Raw genomic sequence first — 24,707 nt, 5'->3', positions numbered from 1 at the left:
TGGTAACAAGCAAGGACAACATACATACTTTCCTTAAAGTTAGAATTGTAAATGCAACTGGAAGGTGCAAGAATTTGCCTGCAATTTTTAAATGGCACTTGGTTTTATAAATCTTGTAACATTCTAATGATATTTTCACTGCTATCCTGCAAAATGTTTATCCTTGCATTGCTTTCACTTTCTTTCTTCCTCTCTCTCTCACTCTTTCTCCCTCCTCCTCCCTCCCTCTCTTTCCTTCCAAGGCAATCCACATGCCTTGGCCTCCCAAAGTGCTGGGATTACAGGCTTGAGCCACAGCACCAGCCCTTTACTTTTTAATATTAGATCAAAGCCTACACAAATCAATTTCAGACATTGGTCACTGGTATCAAGTACAGAAACAAATCAGAATCACTCTAAGAAATAAATGTATCTCAGTATTACCCATCTAAAACATAATACCTTTTTAGCATTTCTCCAGCTACCACCCCCCATTTCTGTTTCCAATGGAAAGTCCTCAGAAGAGTTATGATACGCCTTGCATGTCTCTACTTTGCTGACCTCCCATTTGCTCTACAACTCATTCTAATCAGGCTTTCATCTGCTCACTCCAGTCAAACAGATCTTGTGGAGGTTGCCAATGAGCAATAGCTTGCCAAGGCTAACTCTCTGTCTCATTTTGCTCGATCCCTTCCCCTACAGCAACTAGCACAACCATGCTTTCCTTGAAATATTTCTTTCTCCCAGCTGGTCTCCTACCTCACATTCACTGGCAGCCTCTTCTCCATGTCCTTTGCTGGTTCTCTTCCTTGCCCAGACCCATAAACATGATGGAAAACTCGAGATATCCCTGGTCCTCTTTGCTTTTCTATGAACACTCTTTCCCTATGGAATTTTATTCACTCCTGAGGATAAAAATTATTTCTCTAAATTTGTCTCTTTCTTTGTGTGACTGTGTGACTCTCTCTCTCTCTCTCTCTCTCTCTCTCTCTCTCTGTGTGTGTGTGTGTGTGTGTGTGTCTCTCTCTCTCAAATTTAAAATAGTTATCTCCAGCCAAGAGTTGTTACTATGCCTTGAACTCTAGAAAGGGAGTCTTGGGTTATTTTTTTGTAATATTCCTAGCTGTTTCCTCTCCTTAAACTATAGTGGATGCTTAGCCTGGGCAATAGAGTGAGATTCCATCTCAAAAACAAAACAAAAAACAAACCACACAAACAAACAAAAAAGAAAATATGATAATATCAGATATTTTAGGAAATTTCAAATTAAAACAGCAATGAGGTTCTACTACACACATTAGAATGGCTAAAATTTAAGTGCTGAAAACACCAAATATTGATGACTATGTAAAGCAGCAGGAAGTCTAATTTATTGCTGGTGTGAATGCAAAATGGTACAGCCACTTTGGAAGATAATTTGGCAATTTCTTTCAAAGTAAACATACTCTTATAATACAATCCAACATTCAATTCCTTGGCATTTACCCAAATAATTGAAAACATGCTTTCACAAAAACCTGTGTGTGGATGTTTATAGCAGCTTTATTTATAATTGCCCAAACCTGGAAGCATTGGGTGTCCTTTAGTAATTGAATGAAGAAATAAACTGTCGTATATTCAGATAATGAAATAATATTCAACACTAGCAAAGGGCTATCAAGCCATGAAAAGATATGGAGGAAACCTCAATGCATATTACTAAGTGAAAGAAGCCAATCTGAAGAGGCTACATATTGTATGATTCTAACTATATGACATCTGGAAAAGGCAAAACTATGGAGACAGTTGAAAGATCAGTGGTTACCAGGAGCTGGTGGGAAAAAGGGAAGAACAGGTGGATAACAGGGTTTCTAGGGTAGTAAACCATTATGGTTGATATTATAGTGGTGGATATATGTTATTATACCTTTATCCAAACCTATAGACTATACAACATCAAGAGGGATCCAGATGAAACACCTCAAATTATTTTATTGACTTATCTGTTCATCCACACTGTACTTTTTCATAAAATGTATCTTTTGCACTAAAATGCCACAAGTCTTGTCTAGTGTTCTAATTTGGTTGGATTTCTGAACCTTGGCAAACTAGACAGTTTCCAAGCCTAAACCAACAGGACTTACAGAAGTAAACTCACATAAGAACTATGTGTTCAGTTCCTTTTAAGTGCAAAGTATAATGAAGTAATATTTTAAATATATTCAATGGAAATGTATGAAACCAGTGGGAGGACCTTCGCTGCAGGGTGAAGGTATAATAGCCAGTTGAATTCCACCTTGAATAACCAGATACCAATATAATGACTACAGGACCAGTTGCTGTAATGAATATGTTTTTGTTTTTGTTTTAATCTTGCACATTCATTCCCAAAATGAGGGAGCACGTGGAAATTATTTTGTCACAATGTTAAGGGATTTAAGAATAGCAACAACAATAAAACAAAGGATTGTGACCATGAGAGAGTGTCTCTGCTTTTAAAGAAATGGCATTTTGTTTAACATTGTGAGAAATCTTGTCTTTGTGCTTAAAAATGAATACCTTATATTAAAATAGTTAAGGATAGTATTTTTCAGTACTTATGATCGGCCCACCATTGTGCAAATTTATTTATACAAATGCAAAATGGCTCTTTCTAAAATATACCAAGTATAATTCGTACCAGATCTATGTCTGTTATAACTGTGAAGTCACAGAAAAAAAAAATCAGTAGAGGGAGAAATTCTACCCACAAAACAAAGAAATGTTTTCTAAAACCACTCAGGATAAGAACACTAAACAATTAGACTGATGAGATAATTGTATATAACATTTAAAATACCTGAAAGCATTTAAAATATCTGAAAATTACATGTGTACTAACAGAACAAAGAAAGTCACTTAGAAAAATAGAATTTAAATTCCATCTCTACATTAGTTCTTCTATTCTTCATAATCTTTCTACCCATATTTACAAAAGCCAATTTTAACGTCTTTATTTCACAGAAGGTAAAAGGCTCAAAAAGATTTTTTTGCAAAAACAGAAATCTCTTCAGATAGGGCAGTCATATTGAAGCCACAAACATGGTTTGTTTCTAAGGGGAGAGAAACTATGTAAAATGGACTGTATAAAAAGGCTGAAAATTCAACTTAGGAAAATAAATTGTGAATCTAAGGATGCTGATTCTCATGTGCTAACCTGGAGTTCTGTAACTGTGCTAAAAAAGCAGGAACCTAAAGCTGTCACATTTTCTTTACAACCACCACCAACAAAAAACCCGTGAATCCATCTGTCTGTTTTAACCACTTCTCCAACATGAGGAAAAAAGGGAGAACTAGTGAGAATATATTTATCTGTGGTTCGTGCATAAAGCTGACCAAAGTAATTGGTGAACTTCCTCATTTGTGATTTTTCTACATAATGGAACACCTTATCTGATGGCTTTTTTCCTTGTCCTTATGGTTGCCATTAAGTTATGCGTTAGAGTGTGACATGCCATTAAAAAATGACACATGCTTTCATAAAATCACTATATGTTCTATAACAAAAATCTTCCCAGAAAGATTAAGTCTCATAGAACTTCCCAGTGACTCAGAGTTGCTACTAGCGTTCAGCTGTTGCCCAGGCTGTGGTCAGAGGAAACTGAGAAGCTTCCTTACCCATCAAAGAATAACCATCCTGATCCACACCAGTGGCTGGCTGCTTAAGTGTGGTCCACGGAGTGGTATTACCTGGGAGCACAATTTCAGGACCCATCTCTGTCCTACTGAAATCAGAATCTGCACCTGACAAAGTCCCTAGATACATGAAAGTCTGAGAAGTGCCATTCTAGGAGACTATTCATTTCTCACTAGCCCTCTCATTCCTATGCTAAGAAACCCTGAAATTCTCATCTATCCTTCAGAATGTCTCATTTACAAATATGTAAACATTCCTACTGATTGCTTCTGATATATGTCTTTTTAACTATTTTAAGCCCAAAGACAGCAAAATGGACACCAGTCTCTGTGGACTGACATGGAGAACTTTGCCAGCACTAAGCAGGAAGGGTGGCTCCCATACTCATCACAGTTGGCATCTGAGCACTTAAGATTCACCGCACAGGAACAGTTCATCCATTCTATGACACAGGCTAAAATGGAGCAAAATAAAATTGCTTTTATTACCACTGCTAATTCCCACATTTTTCAAGTGTTTGAGATTCATCGTTCAACTATAACTTGGAGATAATTAAATTGACCTCTATTGTAGAGACTTGTAAACGTTAAATGTGGAGGCCATAAAGCCAACAGTTTGCCACAATGCCTGGAGCTTAGTAGTTGCTAAATATGTGTTAGGCCCCCTTCCTTATCACAAGAGCAGTAGTAGACAGTGGTACCATGTGATTTTTTTACTTTTGGCCAGGAGATAGAAGAAGACGATCAATGTTTTATTTCACCTGAAATTTCTGGATGTTCTAGTCCATTCTTCAGGCCATTGGAGTCCCAAGGCCTTGCAACTTAAATATCATGCTTCTGGGATTTTTGAAAAAAATTTTTTTTTTTCTGAGAGACAAGGTCTCACTATGTTGCCTAGGCTGGAGTGCAGTAGCACAATCATAGCTCACTGCAGCTGTGAACTTTTGGGCTGAAGAAATTCTCCCACCTCAGCCTCCTGAGTAGCTAGGACCACAAGTGCACACCACCACACCCAGCTAATTTATAAAATATTTTATAGTGATGAGGTCTCGCTTTGTTGCCCATGCTGGTCTCTAATTCCTGGCCTCAAGTGATCCTCCTGCCTTGGCCTCCCAAAGCATTGTGTTTATAGGTGTTAGCCACCACACCTGGCCGCTACTTCTGTTTAAATAGTCTATGGCATGGAAATTATTTGGTTCTGTCATCTTGATAAGAGACGCTGATATACAGCTCTTGGGGAAGAAACTTTGCCTCATTACTTTAACATCTCCATTTCTCTTCTGCAAATGCTCAACATATGTTTGATTAATTTTAATTTTTTATTTAAGGTAGTTGTTTTAGCACTTCTACCTTAACATAAATAAAACTTAACCGCACGAGTGGATATGTCACTGGGTTGTCACTTAAGACATGCTGAAAATTTTCTATGATTTTCAAGTATTTTCTTGAGACTCCAACGTTTTCACTTCTGAGTAAATAAGATCCTCATGGTATCATACTCTCACAAAATGCTACTGAGTGACAGAGAATGTCCCAGGTGAACCCCACAGCCTCACTAACCGAATATGTAGCAGGGTCAGCAGAGAGCCTCCTTTCCCTGTGACAATTGCATTTCCTTTCCCACAGTTTGAGGCAATTAAATATGTAAGAAGAGCATTGGACTTTTATGGGATGTTTTATGGCAGCACAGCTGTTTGATTATCTGCATTGAACCAGACTTTGTTCTTCTATTGTTCCTTCCAACTTTGTTTTAATGGTTCAGGATGGATGTGGCAAAGTTAGTGTCTGTTTGTGTATTATGTTTATAAACAGAAACTTGTGTTGAAAAGTCCATGTGGGTTAACAACAGTCAGAATAACTTCTGGAACTCCAGACCAGAGCACACCCATCCCACAATCTGCTGAGGAGTCACTGTCTACTTAACTACTCATTTGTTGAACCTATTAATTGCATTTGATACTCTGTCTGCGTCAATGGTCATTACTCATTAACTTCTCTACCCAAACCAGTGTGCCAACTTAAGGTTTTACTGTGACAGTGAAGGATTCAGCTGCATCCATGCCAGAGATCATGAGGATAGATCTGTTGGGTTGAATACTGAATATTACCCACAGCCATTCCTTCAATAGAGTAAGCAGTATGGAGAAAAACAGGAAAAAATAATCTGTGAGGAAGGAAGGTTTGGAAAACACAGGTAGGCAAATATTAGAAGTACTCTGATAACTCCTTAAAGATTTTTTTGGTCCTCTCACCTCTCTCTACATGCTATGACTCAAGGGCATAAAATTGTTGGTACCATTTCTGAGGGAACGATGAAGATAGAGGAGGCCTCTTTTGCCTTGTTCCATTATTACAATATCCTGAATTTTTATCAAATGAATTTCATCATAGGAAGAATTGGAGGCTCTTGGTTGGTTGACAAAATACAAGGCAATTCATTTTAAGACTGCGAGATGAGGCACGTTAGTGGATGAGAAAAGTAGTAGCACGGACTGTCCACATGGCCAGTGTGGAAACAGTATAAACACAAGAGGTGTGGAGGTTGGAATTGCGAAGGGAGGGTGCCAAGGACGACTCCTGAAAATGGAGGGTAATAAACCCAGCAGAGGGCACAATGATAAACTTAAGCTATTTAACCATTTTGCATAGTGTTGCCTTGCACATGGGGAGGAAAATCAGATGGAGAAGCAGTGTGTAATGCAATGTTATTCATTAAATTGTACCAGTGCCAGGAAAGTAATTTAAAACCAAAGAAATCTTTTTCACTGAATTTATATGAAGTCATCGTTTTACCTGCATGAATAGAGAAATCCCCACACATGATTGCAAATATTGTATCTGACATAGGTAAGAAGAAGATTAATACTCCGGGGGTGGGGGTGAGCAGGATGATAAAGCAAGCTCCTAGCCAACAAAGCAAAGGGGACATCGAATTGCAAACCTTAAACTGCTCTTCCTAATGACCTGTTTTGACTTGTGACACTGGTAAGCTCCCCAAATATTTTTAGGACTTTGCTGGAAGTGTCAAATAGTGCAAAAGCTTAAGATTTCACTGAAGGTTTAGTAATGTAGCCGTGAGATTAGAGCTATGCCCATGAGGCCTGAAGAGACTAGCAAATTGCAAGCGTCTCTTTAAGTCAAAAGATTTCAGTTTCTTTTACTTTTCTGTTAGGCTGAGATAAATACAGGTAGATTAACAAATAAACTCATAGGCATTAGAGATAGATAGATAATCTAGGGGTTAAAATTCTAAGAAGATTTGTACCAGGCTATTTGCACGTGAATTCCAGCTCCGAGGCTTACTACACTTCTCCTGCCTTAGTTTCCTCATTTTCAAAATGGAAATTACAGAATTTACCTCACAAGGTTTTTGTGAGGATTAAATGAGATAATGCACAGTGTTTAAAATGATACCAGGTAAACAGTGCTCAATAAATAACATTATATATTTAAATATTTTAATCAGATAAAAGGCAGCAATACTACATTGCATTTCTTTATTCATGCTCTCTGGGGCATGTAAGCACCCTAGTATGGTACAGAATTTCTCCCAGATCATCCTAAATTGATCCAACCCTGAGGCTTTCAGCCTTTCAAAGAATGAAATCAGTGCCTCTGGTGATATATCATCCAGGGGCTCCCTGTATGATATTCATGGTACTCCAAACTTTACTGGCCCTCTTAGCTTTATAAAAGAATACACAGAAGTATCAATCTTGATCACAGCCCCAGCAGGTTTTTAAAGATTTAAACTTTTAAGGAAATTTTAAATATCTCTTTTTAATTCTCCAGTCACTTGTTTTTTTCTTATAATTTTACTTCAAAATAGTATAGATTTAACTTAGCCAATTTGCTTTAGGGTTTCAGTCTCCCACAGCTTAACATCTGACCCTCTCCGGAACACATATCCCTTTCAAATATTGCCCATGCTCTCACCTTTGAAAGTATCATTAGAATTAAAATGTTATAATTTATAAGTAGTTGTGCTACTAGGAAAAATAACCTGATTACCCTGAAAAATGTATAGAATTAGGTTTGTAATAGCTTTAGGGACATGATTTTGACTTTGAGCAACCCAGAAAATGAGATGCTACTTTATTTTTGAGAACTTCTAAAGGAGACTTCTAAATCTCCTCTGGTGGCAGCTTTACAGTGTTGTAAAAGGACCATCTGATAATCATCCCTAGAGGGATGAGAAAAATACTGAGAATCAGACAGCAGTTCAGTCACAGGTACCTCCAAACCCAACTTCCCAAATCAGTGGAGCTGGGATGCCAAGTTGGGGTGGGACATGGGGCTGAAATTCCTATTTTCAAATCCCCACACTAACTAAAACCAAGAAGATAATTTTTAAAAGCCTCACTTTTTTTGGACACAGCTTAGATTTGCTGTCCATATTGATCAGACTTCCTAAACTTTACAATTTCATTTGAACTATTCAAGAGCCATTGATGATTTTTTCCTAGAGTTTGAAAAAGTAAAGTCACTTGACTCAGTTGCTCCAAAAAATCCAGTCACAGGTTTAAAGCTAGGGATAAGATATCAGCTGATACTAAATCATACTGCTCTGAAAACAATATAGTTTAGGATTGCATGCTGTGGGAAAAATGATTAGCTGCCCTTGAAATCCATTCTTCCCTTAGGCACACAGCTAGACTGCATTTCCCAGACAGATTCTCTTATAGTTAGGTGAAACGTGAGCTCAAGTTCCTTACTGAAATGTGAGCAGAATAATGTCTGCCCTTATTCAGCTGAGGTTTTTAAAAGAGTAGCCATGCCTCCTCCATGTTTCTTTTCTCTCTCTTCTAAAGGGAAAGGAATCCACCAGTTCTAGAGTAACCTTGGGAGCTCCCTGCTAAAGATAGCAGAACTTCTGCCAGCCAGCATTTCAAGTGTCTGCATACAGAAGAGGTACCTGCAACAAGGACCTTGCCTTGGACTGATGTACGAGTAAGGAATATGCTTATACTATATGTAAGTCATGGCATGTTTGGCTTTATTTGTTAGTTTAACATACCTTAACTATGATTTATACTATATTTTAAAATTACACACTCTTACTAAAATCACACGGGAGCAGAGACACCTTAACTTCACGTTAGTGCTTTTTACTTTGCCAAAAGTGCTTTCCCATGTATATTGCTTAGGCATCTCACAACAACCTTTGAAAAACAGTGACTCTGAAAAAATATATACATATATTTTCAAACAGTACTGCAGTAAGATAATTTTAAAAGCCACAAGTTAATATAAACATATTTTTCAAACTTGTGATATTATGCAATAGAATATTCCATGGAACTATAAAAAATCAGATTTTCCATTTCAAACTTGAGTTGATAATAAATATACTTTGAAGATTTGTTTCTGTGGTCCAAGTTACCTGTAAGAAAATGTTACATTTAATGTAATAATTGCCCTTACCTGCTAAAGATGACATATTGATAATGATGCCTCCTTCACCTCCATTTTGCTTACTCATGTAATCCAAGCCAAGATAGGTTCCACTGATAACAGAAACCTAATCCAGAGGCACAAGGGAGAAAAGGAATGTAGTCATTATCGTTTACCATATTTTCACACACCAAAGTTTTTATAGGTATTCCAGATATCTAGGGAGATTTCTGCAAATATTGTCAATGAAATATTTTAAAAGAGCTTTGTTTCTAAAGCTAGTCATTAACCCTGGATTCTGTTTGCCTAATCATTGTGGCGCTTGTCATATATCTGTGAAACTTCACTTAGTTGCCAAATATGAGATTTTATGCTACAAGTTGAATTTCAACAATGTTTGTTACTTCCATTCAATTCTCAACATCTTCAATAATTCCATACATTCTTCTTGTTTTCTAAATTTTGGACACAAAACTTATTTACCCATCTTCTCTGCATGTGGTTCTCATGTCTCAGTATTCCACACTTATCTACTCTGTTTAATTCTCTTGGATCTTGGAATATAGAATTGTGCTTACTCTTGATTTCCTACAGTTTTTATTTTTTCCTTTTTTCTTTCTAATCAAAATTCTATATAATACAGAGGAAGATGATCTCCTCAAATATAATGCAGACACAGGCACTGATTAATTAATTTAATTCAGTCATAGAAATCTCATTCTTTTTGACAGTGGCTGGTTTAAGAGCCAGCAGGTGACCCAGTTTTGGTCAGTGAGACCTGGGAGGCAATCAGCTAGAGATGGGAACAGGATGGTTGCTGCTGAGAAACTTCTTGTTGCTCTTAAACCAGAAGAAATGGTTACACTGCCTGCTCTACACGAATGCCGTAACTTAAATGGACATTCCATATTTCTGAGTTTCCTGAAGATGACACCAACATAAAGAATGGCAGGTGGGAGGAAGGACAGGACCCTGGGCTCTGATAATACCATTGACCGGTAAGATCAAGCAATCCTGAACTCTGTTGTGTGAAATCACATAAATGTTTCATCCAGTTTAAGTAGTGATTTTCAGTTAGTTCGGCATCTGGTCTTTAGTAATGTCTATCACTAAATTGTATTAATCACTGCTTACAGCTATCCTTTTGATAGTTTACCGTTTTGCCACTCATATCCATGTGTAAGCACTTTTCCTGTTTTTATTCTAATGACTGCCAAAAGAAAGAAAGAAAAAAAAACCCTTGTGAGATCAAATTGATATTTCAAACCTTAGTTTTCCTTTTGGATTTAAACATTCCTATCCCTTCCAGCTCAGCCTTGTTAAAAAGAAAAATTCTTTTTCTGACATCTTAATTCCTATTTTTTTAATGCTTTACAGTACTGTAAAGAAAATGATACAATGAGTCTGAAACAGAGGGTACACATGTGTTTACCTTCTTTTTATTTCAAAAAATTCCTTTTGAAGTTTTTTTTTTTGACAAGCATTCAGATATACTTCTACTACCTAATAGTAGCTCTAGAACAAAAAAGTAAATTGGAGATTCTATTCACTTAAGCCATGTGTCAGTTTGATATTAAGTAGGCTTAGGGAGAATGCATAAAATCTCTGCATGATTTCCTTTACAAAAGAAAACCAAAATATTAATTGTTTATATAAGCAGAAAAAGATGTAGATGGCTGAAATTACTGAAGCCAGTTAGATTCTGTTAGTTTCTGCAGAAGTCCCCAGCATGTCTGAACAGAATTTCTGTTCATGCATATTGGCACTATGCTTTTATTCTCAGGTATTTACAGCTTTGCTGACACGCCACTGTTGTGTTTTTAACATGAACAAGAGGAAGCCAGATAGAAAATTTGGGAATGTTTAATGTTTATTTTTAATTTTTTTAAAAAAGCAATATTTATCTTTAAGTCTTTGGTGGAGGAAGGCAAGGGATTATTTTTCTTATCCATTATCAGGTTAAGAACTGGACAATTTTTCAAATGAAAGAGTTCAAAGGATGAATCTACAAGACAGGGTCTAAGACTTTGGCTGTGTACAAATGATATTTTTCCCTTTTCCTCCATTACAATAACAATTTATTCCTTATTCTAGATTATACATGCATGTGTATCTATAAAACATATTAGAAAAATTGTTAGAAAACCATAGACTAAAATGTTTCCTATTCTATTTTAAATTTTTTTGTTCTTAGCAATGTTTATGTATCTTATAGATTATGTCATTATAATATCAAGCACATAGAAAAAATTAAAATTACAGACCTTTCTAGATGCAAACAAAAAATAACTGAAATCTGTAGTATGATTTTAGCCATTTTGTGAAGGTAGTTAAATTTTGTAATTAACTCCTAAAGAAAAGAAAATCTTACATCTAATTTCACCCAGAGAACTTTAAAAATGCAATTATTGACAAAATGTTCTAATTAACACATGATTAATTGATATTTTTGGTTACAAAAAGACAGCTTTTATATGTAATAATGAAATGAAATTGTTATTGTATTGTATTCCGAATCTTAACTTTTTTTTTCTTTTACTAATTAAAGCATGCTATAACTTAAAATCACTCTCATAAATTCCCCTATACTGGGAACAATTCTCTAGTAATAAAGATAAATCAATAAATGGTAATAGCCTACTTGTTTATCTTATCAGGCACCATGTCTTCCTATAACACACACACACACACACACACACACACACACACACTCTCTCTCTCTGTCTCTCTCCCCCACTCTTTCTCTCAGTTTTTTCACTACTGACATTTCCAATCTGTGATTTCTCCATTTCCCCTATCTCATCTTCCTCCATACGGGCATTCTTCTTAGTTTATTTATGGTTCTTGCACTATACTGTAGTTTTTAAAAAAAAAAAACTTCTAGTACATAAATCATGCAACTTTGCTTTTCAGGTTCCCTGTGTTTTCTTCAGCCCAGCTTTCAAGAAATACTAATATAGCTGATGATTTTTTCTAAATTCCTTTTTATCTCATTTTTTCATGTTCAAAATTTTCCTATTTTTGCATGTTTTAGGGGTTAATGTTATTGTCTTGCCCTTTACTGGAGCAACTTACAATTTGGCAAACTCTGCCTAACTATAGATAACTGGATCTTTCAATTATAGTGTACCAGTTACAGCAAATAGTACTAATGCAATTTCTAATCGACATCCTTAGGGGCCAAGAAAAGAGAACATATTTGATAACAAGGCTCTATCCACTTCTTCAACTCATCATTAGAGCTAAAGGAGGGCAGAGTAATGGAATAAAATAAGAGAGTGAGAAAATGTAGTTTATTTATTTATTATTTTTTGAGACAGGGTCATGCTCTGTTGCCCAGGATGGACTGCAGTGGCACAATCTTAGCTCAGTGCAACCTACACCTCCTGGGCTAAAGTGATTCTCCTGCCTCAGCCTCCTGTAGTAGCTGGGACTATAGGTGCTTACCACCAGGCTGGGCTAATTTTTTTTTTTTTTTTTTTTTTTTTTGTGTGTGTGTGTGTGTATGTTTAGTGGAGACGGGGTTTCACCATGTTGGCCAGGTGGTCTCAAACTCCTGACATCAACTGATCCACCTTCCTCAGCTTCCCAAAGTGTTGGGATTACAGGCATGAGCCACCGCGGCTGGCCAGAAAATGATTTTGATGCTCTGGAAGGGAAGTGCAATTTACTGAATGAATTCTATGCAGTGGCACTGTGCTGGATGCTTCACATACACTATGGTTTATTTAAGTGTAACAGTCATTAGAGATAGGGTGTTCACCTTCCCCCCTTGGAAATTCAAGATGATAGAAATTAAATAACAGTTCATAAACTATAGATTTAGGACTGGATTCTAATTTTGACTAATCTCAAATAAATATCTTTCCCAATGCAAATCTAGTCAATAAGTACATTTCTGAAAAACAAAATGACCAGCAATAGTCATATATTTTGTTTAAATCCTATTTGACTATATTAACCCACTTATGCCTAGTGTTCCATTATTGGAATGCTAAGCGTGTGAGAGTTATTTAGATCTCCTGCTCAAGGTCATCACCAGGGTCTGATTTTTCACTCATGCAAAGACAAAAAAAAAATGCAACCTCTGGCATAAATGGGTTAAGGGATTCAACATATATTAGTTAAATGTCAAAATTAGAGTATAAGTTTCACATCAGTTGGGATGAATACATTTAGGTTTATTGAAACTTCAGAAAGTTACAAAAGTACATGACAGAATTACCATACCAATAGTCAAAGTTAAGTTTACATCTGCCCAATTGCCAGCATTGATAGTTGGCAAAGACTAATTGTTGATAGTTTTGCAAAGACTCATTCTTTCCTGAACATTTCTTATGTGTTCTGAACAGCTATAAATAATGCTGCTGTTGTTGGCTTCAAACTAAGGAGGAAGTATAAAATAGCCTAATGGAAACAAAAGACTAGGAAGAGGTTTAGTGTATTCCTTGTATGGGAAGAGGGATGAGATCAGCAAAGTGAAAAATAAGGAGTAAATTTGATAAGGAGTAAAAGTGGAAGGACAGATGATACTGTTTGGAAGCACTAATGTGTTTGGAAAGCAATGTACTGAAACATAGAAGTGAATACTCTCATGTATGCAATATATCATATACAGGTAATGGCAGTTGACCCAGTAACTATTAACTAACATCTATAAGGACACAAAACAATAGCTTTCTGCCTTGAAAGAATTTGTGGTTTACTAGCATGAATTACATATATATTAAAACAATTCTAGTAAAATTAAAAAAAACTGGCAAGCCCTATAAGTATGGTATAAGTATATTGTATAATATTTCAGAAGAGGGAGAGATGTATGGTAACGTCCTTTAAAAGGTTACTATCTGACATGGGCAGTAATACAAGAAAAACACACACAAGGAAAAGCATGCAATTGTATAAGACCCAAGGAGGCAAATTAAATCCAGAGAAGAGTTTTTAAAAAGGATTATATAAACTACACACAAATATTTCCATTATAGTGACAGAGATAACCAAGTTGGAAGGACAATAATTGGTCAGACTCTACTCTTGCAATCGGTTTAGGTAGGAGGGGAAGTAACACATTTTTAAGTAAGCCATTGGTAACAATTTTACTTAAAAATATGTTACAAACAAAACACATTGGTGTTGTCTCCATGTAAACATATGTCATCAATTTCTGATGGTAAGCTAAAAAGTGGCCTAGATCAGGAGAGTCCCAAGAAAAATAAAGGCTGGCTAAATTTCAATGGAGAAGGAACTAGGACTGTTAGTTATAACTAAAGAATCACAATAAAATTCCCCTGGTCTTCCAGACTTTCCTATTTGTACATATTCACAGTCGGAATATTTCATTTCACTACATTTCTCCTAAAGTAGAAGAAGATCACAGAACTGTCTCAACTTAGGAAAATCAGCTATCAGATCTCTCCAAACACATGTGTGTATATTTGCAATTAGAATCCCAAAAAGATTTTGAGACAAACTTGACAGTTTCAAGTTGTTTTCAAATATAATGAACCAGGTACACATAAAAAGTTTTAAAAGAACTGCAAGGAGGGTATTCATACTGTAAAATAGAATATTCTTTCTTGATTAAAAGATTTTAGGTAAAACTCTACATCCTTTCATGTTAAAAAGTCCTGAATGATGTAACATTCGAACATTGGAGTAACATAAAGCCAACATCATACTGAGTAGGAAAAAACTGGAAGCATTCCCCTTGACAGCTGAAACAAGACAAGGGTGCCCACTCTCATGACTCCTATTCAACATAGTACTGGAACTCCAAGCCAGAGCAATCTGGCAAGAGAAAGAAATAAAGGGCATCTAAATAGGAAGAGAGGAAGTTTAACTCTTTTTTTGCAAACGATATGATTCTATATCTAGAAAACCCCATAGTCTGTGCCCAAAAAGCTCTTAGAACTGACAAACAATTTCAGTTAAGTTTCAGGATATAAAACTAATGTACAAATATCAGCAATATTTCCAAACACTAATAATGTCCAAGCTGAGAGGCAAATCAATAATGCCATTTACAACAGCCACAAAAAAATAAAATACCTATGAATACAGCTGACCAGTGAGGAAAGATCTCTACAATGATAATTATGAAACACTGCTGAAAGGAATCAGAGATGACATTGTTAAATGAAGAAACATTCCATGTTCATGGATAGGAAGAATCAATATTGTTAAAATGGCCATCCTGTCCAAAGCAATTTACAGATTCAATGCTATTCCTATCAAACTACCATCATCATTTCCACAGAATTAAAAAAAGACTATTCTAAAATTCATATGCAGTCCAAAATTAGTCAGAATAGCCAAAGCAATCCTAAGTAAAATGAACAAAGCTGGAGGCATCACACTACTCGACTTCAAACTATACAAGGCTACAGTAACCAAAACAGCATAGTACTGGTTGTAAAGCAGATACACAGACCAATGGAACAGAATGGGGAAGCCAGAAATAAAGCTGTATACCTACAATCATCTGATCTTTGACAAAATTGACAAAAACAAGCTTGGGGAAAGAATGCTTGTTTCAATAAATGGTGTTGAGATAAGCAGGTAGCCATATGCAGAAGATTGAAACTGGACCCCTTCCTTACATCATTTAAAAAAATCAACTCAAGATGAATTAAAGACTTAAATGTAAAATCTAAAACTATAAAAATCCAAGAAGAAATCACACACACAAAAAACCCCATTCTGAACACAGGCCATGGCAAAGATCTCATGATGAAGTCTTTAAAAGTAATTGTGACAAAATCAAAATTAGATAGGAGCTAATTGAACTTTATAAAGAGCTTCTGCACAGCAAAAGAAATCATCAAAGCAGTAAACAGATAACTACAGAACTGGGGAAAATATTTGCAAATGATGAACCTGACAAAGGTCTAATACACAGAATATATAAGGAACTTTAACGAAGCAAAAAGCAAACAACCCATTAAATAATGGGCAAAGGACATAAACACACTTTTGTGAATACTTCTCAGAAGAAGACAGACACATGGCCAACAACATAAAAAATGCTCAATATCACTAATTATCAGAGAAATGCAAATCAGAACCAAAATGAAATACAATTTCACACCAGTCAGAAAGGCTATCATTAAAAAGTAAAAAAATAAAAGTAACAGGTGTACATTTTGGAGCTTTCTCAAAGAACTTAAAAGTTCTCACAGAACTACCATTCAACCCAGCAACCCCATTACTGGGTATGTACTCAAAGGAACATAAATCATTCTACCAAAAAGGCACAGCACTCATATGTTCATCATAACACTATTCACAATAGAAAAGACATAGAATCAATCTAGATGCCCATCAGTGGTGGACTGGATAAAGAAAATGGGTACATATACAGCATGGAACACTATGCAGCCATAAAAAGGAAATCATGTTCTTTGTGGCAACATGGATGCAGCTGGAGGCCATTATCCGAAGCATATTACTGCAGGAACAGAAGACCAAATACCTCATGTTCTCAGTTACACATGGGAACTAAACATTGAGCACATATGGATACAAATCGGGGAACAACCATCACCAAGGTCTACTTGGGGATGGAGGGTGGGAGGAGAGTGATAGTGGGAAAACTATGGGGTGCTGTGACCACTATCTGGGTGATGAAGTCCTCTGTACACCAAACCTCAATGACACACAATTTACCAGTGTAACAAATCGGCACATGTACACCCTGAACCTAAAAGTTGAAAAAGAAAAACCAACAAATATAATTTTTAAATGTAAAAAAAAATAAAAGGAAAATGGATTTTAGGTATCTGTCAAGTTTAGGGAGCAATTTTGTATTTTTCTCAAGGTAGGACTGACAAGAGTTAGCTCTTTCATGAAGTAGTGTCATCCTCATTGCCTCTATCACGTTATTATAGCAGTTAGGTAATTACTCATGGGCATTTCAATTTAAGCCAAAAATTTATTGACTAAACACTATCTTCAAGCTACTGTATTGATTACTGGGAGGGAAACAAAGAAAAACATAACCCAGTTCTTGTTTTTATGGAGTTCATAATCTACTAGGAAGATATCATGAAGTAGGAGGCCACTCCCTGTACCTTTATACACACAGTGGCCACATTGTACTTCACAGTTACCTGCCTTGCAAGATTGGTAAGGATGACCTTAGCAAGGGTAGGGTGACCCCAGGCATAGCCTATCTGACATTTTGTTTTAGTTAAAGTTTGATTTTTACTAAACTCCAATATCTTATGTCAAGGGTATTTATAGAATGAGATAACCAACAAAATCATGATTCAATGGCTAAAACAGAAAATTTTATTTTTTTTGTTTTTTAATTCCACCATTTTTAAGAGCTAAATAATTATCAAACATTGTGGAAATCACACATACACACACACACACACACACACACACACACACATACACGAACCACAAACTTTCAGATAAAAAGTCCTACTAGTTACAAAGTGCAACTGTCACTTTAATCTTCTTTTCTGTTACATTATTGGCATTTGATTAAGATTTAGTTTTAAATAAATTAGTCAATGGTTGACAAGATTTTTCTGTAAAGGGCCAGATTGTAAATACTTTAGTCACTGAATGCAATAGGATCTTTGTTACAGCTATTCAACTTTGCCCCTGTAGCATGAAAATAGCCATTAACAATACTTAAATGAGTGACTGCGTTCCAATAAAACTTTATAGACATTGAAATTTGAATTTCCTATATTCATGTTATTCTTCTTTTGAATGTCTCAACTATTTAAAAATATAAAAGTTACTTTTAGCCTGCAGGTCATAGTCTGCCAAGCCTTGAGTTAAGCAATCAATGATATTTTATTCATGCCTCTTTCTAATATTTTAAGACAGTTACTCTCATAATTGAATTTCTTCCTTTTTATAAAAGGAAATGCTTTTCTCTAGCTTTCTATAACTTCCCTTTTTTCTACATTGTAGGCCATTTGGTTTCTGTGACATCAAGAACCTTTTTTTCTTTATAAACATCATGTTATTAAATAATTGTAGGCAAAAAAACATAGTTAAGATAACTCACCAAATTTATTTGCAGAGTTTTTTCCCAGTTTTTCTCATTATTCACTCCAGCATTATTGACCAAAATGTCCAATCTTCCAAAGTGGTCTACAACTTTTCTAAAAGTATCTGATTAAAAAATATATATATTATTGATACATTCTTATTTTCCATGTATACATTTAAGTCATGTCCTATGCCATGGGAGGAATTTTAGTTCATTTACCCTCATAGTAAACATTATACTCACGAGCTGTGTCTTAATTCCTTGCTTCTCAATGTGTGGTTTGTGGACTAGCAGCTTGGTAAGAGTGCAGAATTTTACAGACACTACAGACAAACTGAGTAAGAATCTTAAGTTTAACATATCCTTAGATGATCTGTATGCACATTGAAGTTCTATAAGCAGTAACTTTTAGAGAACTGAGCATCCTAAGCTAAGTACTCCTTGAAGTCAGTTAGGGCAAGCAACATCTTTTAGCCCCTAAGAAGTTACTGGAGCTCTGTAGCTTAGACTATGGTAAATATCCTTTTCTATAAGCTATATTAAATCCATGAAGTATTATATAAATACAAGCATTCTTGTGTATTTAGATCTATTATGCATATTTTGGGGGGTTTTTATACCTTAGTAAAAGTCTACTTTTCATTCAGTTGATTTTATTTGATTACTGAAACTTCTATGTTTACTATTTCCTTCTTTTCTTCCTTCTCACTATTATTACTACTTCAAATTACTGGTTTGTATAAAACTATGCTCAAACAGGATAAAGTTGGCATGGATTCTGAGGCATGAATGTCTTTCATTACACTGTCCAATCACATGTCTATTGTTTCTCAAAGCAGCCTCTGACATAGTTCTAATTGATTTAAACTCTTTCCCTAGGCCTTTGATCATTCATTCTACTTCGATTACTTTACACTTTGGATAAAAATTGTGGTTGTTTTTCTATACGACAGAAATATATTCTCAGATCTCCAGGCCAACATATGTAGTCCTTTAGAAAAAAGTAGATCAGCATAAACTTTATTTTGATTGAAATTCATACAGTCATTAACATCCACCAGACATGTTGGAGAAGACATGGATCATCAGTTCCCATGTGGATAAATTACTATGCTAGTTAATCGCTAAAAGCATTTTCAAGAATTTCTAACATGCACCTTTTACACTCACTGTACTGGAATGGAAGGACAACAAAATACTAACTGTTTACTTTTTCATGGAATTTTAAAACTGTTTCTTAAGATCTCAAATTGGGTCCAGAAAAGGTCCCCCAGTATTTGTTTTTCTCCTTCCATTCTAAGCATGTTAAACAACCTCCACCTTTTGGAAAATGAGGGTGTTAAATATGTATGTTTACTTGCCTCTTCAATTTTCTTTCCTCATGCTGTTGTCCACTGTATTTCTTATACTCTGGCCTTACCAATGTATAGTATACCATCTTGTTTTCTGACATCCCATTGAATTCCAGCCTGAAGCAACTTATAGTCTAGCTCTTGCTGACATTTATATGCTGGGTACTCTTTACAATTTATCTAAACTCTCTTGGCTGCAATTTGTTCATTCGTAAAATAAGTTATGTCTAGATCATCTCCAAGAACCTTTTCTCCTTATATTTTTATGGTTTCCATATGTCTAAACGGTTGTTAAAGTTGTAGGCATCATTAAATACTGAAATTGGAAGAATCAGTGTCATATTTTCCTTAGATGCAAACAAATGCTGATGTCCAGACAACATGTGGATTTCTCATGACCAACATGCCTTCCCTAGTCACTCATTATGTGTCTGAGTTTTTTTCCTCCTCCACAATCATTTATCCTTAAGGAATGTGTTTATAGCCAAGGTACTAATTTTAAATACTGGGAAAAAACAATTGTGGTTAAATGTCATTTGTGAAACTATGTAAGTTGAGACAGAAATGGCTTTCAGGTTATCTATACTGTTCCTTATTCTATTAGCATGAATGTTGAGATTTGACCTGGCTCTATCCTTGATCCAAAATATCACGTGCAATCAACGTAATTATCCTCTGGCACAATATGTTCCTCTTGTATTGTGTTTACAAATCTGTTCTGCTCATGCTTGTCATCTGTGTTATAGGTCTTCATTAGCATTTTCAGATTTCAATGATGTAATTTCCTTTAAAACAATTTCTCTTAACTGTAGGTACACCACTCCCTTCTAACACATCAATTCATTTTCATTCTCTTGCAGAATATTTTAAAATTTAAAAATAAATTTACATTTGATGTCCCTCTAAGAACAGGGGCACTGGAATAAGATTTACAACAGTTTTCGGTCCCCTTGATTTAAAAGTGCCTAACAATTTACTCAGTCCCTTTGAATAAAACTTGTGAAATACAAATATTTTACTTTTCTGGGTTTTCTCCAGAATTTTTGTTTCCTGTAAGTTTATTGGGGCACTCTCAAGTTCTCCAACAGGTTTACAAAAAAATAAACAGCTTTATAATCAAAGCTGTTTATTGTGTATCCCAATATTGTCCCTGATATTTCACAAGTAGATTGGTCTATTTTAAGTGAGTAGCCGGAAACAGGAAAGCATGAGGAAAGGCTGATAGAGATGTTTCCACTACAATTCTAACACTGTACAGTTTATTATGATTACTATTATTATTTTAAAGTACCATCTCGTTGGGGGAAAAGCCAGATTAAACATCTGGTCAAAAGCATCGAGCACTTCTGTGATGATGATCCTTGGACTTGTATTCTGGTATGTTTAAAAGAAAAACACTGCCACATTGGATTGTCACTGGATCCGGCTTTCTGGGAGAAGCTGTTTATCACAGTCCCTCAGCCTAACTTTCCAAGTTTTGTCTGCAATTTCCACCATTTAATAATTACTGCAGCAGCACTGTCTTGGAATATATAAAGGAATTTTGATTACATTAAGTGCTGCCAAATGACTACATTAAAAGGATTTCTCCAGCAGTCTTGCCTTTCTGTTCGGTTTTACAGTTATTGGGCTGTCAGAGGGAAACCTATCAGTCCAAAGTGTCTTTTGGAGCTTCAAGGTAGCTGCTCTCGAGGAGGCAGCGGAGGCGGCACCCAGGGCCCCCTGGCCCGGCGGCCTTCAGGTTGTCGCTTGCTCAGGGCCTGTTCCCAGTCGATAGGTTGATTCTCCTGTCTTACCTCTCAGCTGCTGCTGGTCAGCCACATCGCACTGGATGAACAGAGTCTTCTGAGGTTCAAACTGCTCATCCAGGGCAGCTTTACACTGTACACCTGCTTCGAGATTCCAATCCACCAGCGCTACCTATAGACAAGAGGAGAGGAATCGCGGGCCTGCGCAGCCAGTGAAAGAAAGAGACGGACAAACAAGAAACACACAAGAGGCTCCCCTCCTGGACCTGAATCGTGGCAATTAGGTTCGGGTTCCCGCCCAGCCACTTTTCGAGGTCTGCACACAGCCTCGGCTTCGGCAAATTTTGCAAGTGGCAGAGCGGGCACTCGGGGGTCGGCCTTCCAGTCTCCGCGGCGCACCCCCGGCGGCGCGGCGCGGCGGGGCGAATCTCCCAGCGAGTGGGTGGGCAGGAGTTTCCGCGGCCGGGCGCCGGGCTTACCTTGGCGCCCTTGAGCAGCAGCGCCTCTGCAAAGGCTCTGCCTATGCCTTGCGCCGCGCCGGTCACCAGCGCCACTTTGCCGTTCACATGCATGGTGCAGCCGCTGCTGGGGCGCGCAGTGGGCGAACTCCGCGTCTCCGCGCGGCCGCGGCTTTTATGTCACCCCCCTGCGCGCGCGCGTGCAGCCTGGCGGGGCGCTCCTGCCAGTGGGCGGGGAGGAAACTGTCAGGCCAGCGCCCGCCGGGGAATCCACAGCTGTGTCACCTGGCCCCGGAGCGCGCTGAGCGCCAAGCTTCGCGATCTTTGCCTTCGCGACTCGCAGCCCTGCGCAGAGACTCACTCCACTCAGCCTCTGGCTCCGTGATTGGCAGACCGCTGACACAAGAAAAGTTAAAAGGTTATTTCTGAAAAGGAGTTTCCTTCAGTGCCCTAAAGACCAACCCGATAGCAGGAGAGCGGAGCAGAGGCTTGGAAGCTTGGATTCCTGCACCCCACCCTGCCCCACCCCCACCCCGCACCCGGAACCAGACAAGCAAACCATAAAGCAAACTTGTTGCTCTTTTGTCTCAAAGTTGTATGTGAGTTCCCATCTCATAATGACTGGGGTTGAGGGTGATGGGGAGCAGAAGTAATAACACCATTGTTTTTTTCTTAGTTGCAATTTGGACAGATTTTTACGGATACTGGAGATGAGAAGTGGACTCTGCTCTGTCCTGAAAATCTGGAATCATAACATTTCAAGGCGAGGGCTGAAGAGTCTCCTTGGCGTTGTGTTTCTGATCAGTATCAATTGTGTGTCACCTTGAGATGCCCCACAAGATTTGTCATCCTCTACTTGCATATGCCTTCCAGCGTCGCTGGAAGCCTAGCAAATTGTCGGCTCAATGGAATGCAACCAACTTTGGAAGCTCTGAGTCAAGTTTGGTTGGGACAGAGGTTCCTTGCTCTCCAGGAACTCCAGTACTAGCTGTTTGCTGATTTGCATTCAGCAAAGCTATTCCACTGACTTTGTCTCTTTTTCTCATGTTGTCAGCGGCAGGCTGCAATTTTAATTTTGTAAACTTAATTGGTTGACTTTTTTTTTTTTTCTTTTTCTTCAGATAGGTTCTCGTTCTGTCTCCCTGACTAGAATGCGGTGGCGCAATCCCAGCTCACTGCAATCTCAGTCTCCAGGGCTCAAGCGATCCTCCCGCTGTGGACTCCCAAAGTGCTGAGATTAAGGCATGAGCCACTGTGCCCAGCTGGCATCTATTTTCTTAAAGAAAAATAAAATCTAAATACTTGAGAGAAATGGGAGTTGAGCAAAAGATTGAGACTAACAGTAGTATGAATCCTGTTTATATCTTCTTTGCCTGTTTCCGAGGGAGACACGGAAAGGTGGCTGGCTCAGCTGGGAGGGAGTATATGAGGAAGCTGCCTAAAATGTGTGTTGTTGTGAGGTCGGTAAGCCGCTAAGCAAATGTCTTTAGCATTGATTTTAGATTAGGTCTTGACAAAATGTTGAGAAATTAAGACAGAAGATAGGTATTTGTATTCTAGCATGATAATTAAAATTGTAATATGGGCCAAGTGCGGTGGCTCATACCTGTAGTCCCAGCACTTTGGGAGGCGGAGGTGGGAGGATCATGAGGTCAAGAGATCGAGACCATCCTGACCAACATGATGAAACCCTGTCTCTACTAAAAATACAAAAAATAGCTGGGTATGGTGGCATGCGCCTGTAGTCTCAGCTACTCGGGAAGCTGAGGCAGGAGAATCGCTTGAACCGGGGGGCGGAGTTTGCAGTGAGCTGGGATAGGGCCACTGCACTCCAGCCTGACAACAGAGTGAAACTCCATTTTAAGAAAAAAAAAAGTAATATGAAGGGTAAATAAAGGGTTCATATTGAAAGAAAATAACAGTAGAAGACAAAAAGAAAAGGAACCAAACAAAATTTCAGTTCCTCTAATAGCTTGCACAGAACATAGAAGTTTCTGATGAAGGAACTCTCCCGGTGGCTCAGGCCTGCAATCCCAACACTTTGGGAGGCTGATGCAGGCGGATCACCTGAGGTCAGGAGTTCGAGACCAGCCTAGCCAACATGGTGAAACCCTGTCTCTACTAAAAATACAAAAATGAGCTGGGCATGGTGGCAGGCGCCTGTAATCCGAGCTACTCAGGAGGTTGAGGCAGAAGAAACTGTCAAAAAAGACAGAAAGGGAACTGCTGGGGTGACACAGGGACATGTTGGGAGAGCACAGGTTTGCAGCCCTTGTGGGGAGAAGCAGCTTCAAGGAGAAAGAAGTGGTTAATAATGCAAAGTACTCAGGTGAGCACCAGGGAATAAAGGATGGAGAAATATTTTGAATTTCTCAGGACAATGTTTAGTGTGAGTAAATTTAGAAGGTGCAAAAACTGAACAGTTGAAATTAAAGGAGAAAATGGCCTGTGAGAAGATAGATATTGTCATGGACTGAAGACCAAGGTTACGTGGAAAGAGAAATGGACTGGGCAGTAGTTGAAAAGATTACACAGCAAATAAGTTTTTCTTTTAAGAAAAGATGGATTGAGGTCCAAGTGCAAGGAGTCAAGGAGAGTGACAACTGGAAGAACAGGAAGCAGTTTGGGGCTGGGTGGGTGAGGCACAAGGGCACCAGCATTGGATTCAGACAAACCGGGTTTGGATCTCGTGTCTGCTACTGACCAGCTGTGTAACCTTGGGCGAGTTGCTTCAACTCTGTGTCGCAGATTCCTTATTATAAAGTAAGCATTCCTAAAAAAAAAAATAGTGAAAATTAAATTAGGTATGAAAAAAGCATATGAAACACTATTACAGAGCCTGGCACAGAGTAATAATACATTAATATTAGTCCCAACATATTACTTCTGAAATATTTATGAATAGTATTTGTGAAATAGAGAAAAATGTGAGGTATAGGTTTTTGTTTTTTTTTTAGTAGATAGGAAGGACTGAGGTCTAGAGAAGAATTCATGCCCCTTCATCCCTTTCCCGCCTCTCAGTTTCCACTGCCACTGACCAGATTCCTATTTTCTCCCATGTCAGCAAAATCAGCTTCTCACTGCCTCCAAATTCCCTTTATTTGTTATT

The 24,707-nt window shown here is 37.5% G+C and overlaps 1 protein-coding gene across 1 annotated transcript in view; it reads right to left on the bottom strand.

Annotated features, from left to right (window-relative positions):
- The window catches only part of HPGD (15-hydroxyprostaglandin dehydrogenase), a 28,881-nt gene extending 7,132 nt beyond the window's left edge, over positions 1-21,749 (bottom strand). Inside the window, exons 1-4 of the mRNA XM_012454688.3 lie at positions 21,620-21,749; positions 21,189-21,312; positions 18,056-18,162; positions 9,058-9,154 (exon numbers count right to left, since the gene is read on the bottom strand). Of these exons, the coding sequence (XP_012310111.1) occupies positions 9,058-9,154; positions 18,056-18,162; positions 21,189-21,312; positions 21,620-21,712 (421 nt within the window). The 5' untranslated portion in view covers positions 21,713-21,749. The remainder of the gene's footprint in view (positions 1-9,057; positions 9,155-18,055; positions 18,163-21,188; positions 21,313-21,619) is intronic.
- Between the last annotated feature and the right edge of the window lie 2,958 nt (positions 21,750-24,707).

The sequence above is a fragment of the Aotus nancymaae genome, unplaced genomic scaffold (genome assembly GCF_030222135.1).
Source record: "Aotus nancymaae isolate 86718 unplaced genomic scaffold, 86718_ANA_hifiasm-v0.15.2.pri h1tg000115l, whole genome shotgun sequence".
Taxonomy (NCBI): Eukaryota; Metazoa; Chordata; class Mammalia; order Primates; family Aotidae; genus Aotus; species Aotus nancymaae.
This window is presented reverse-complemented; position numbering and strand designations above follow the sequence as displayed.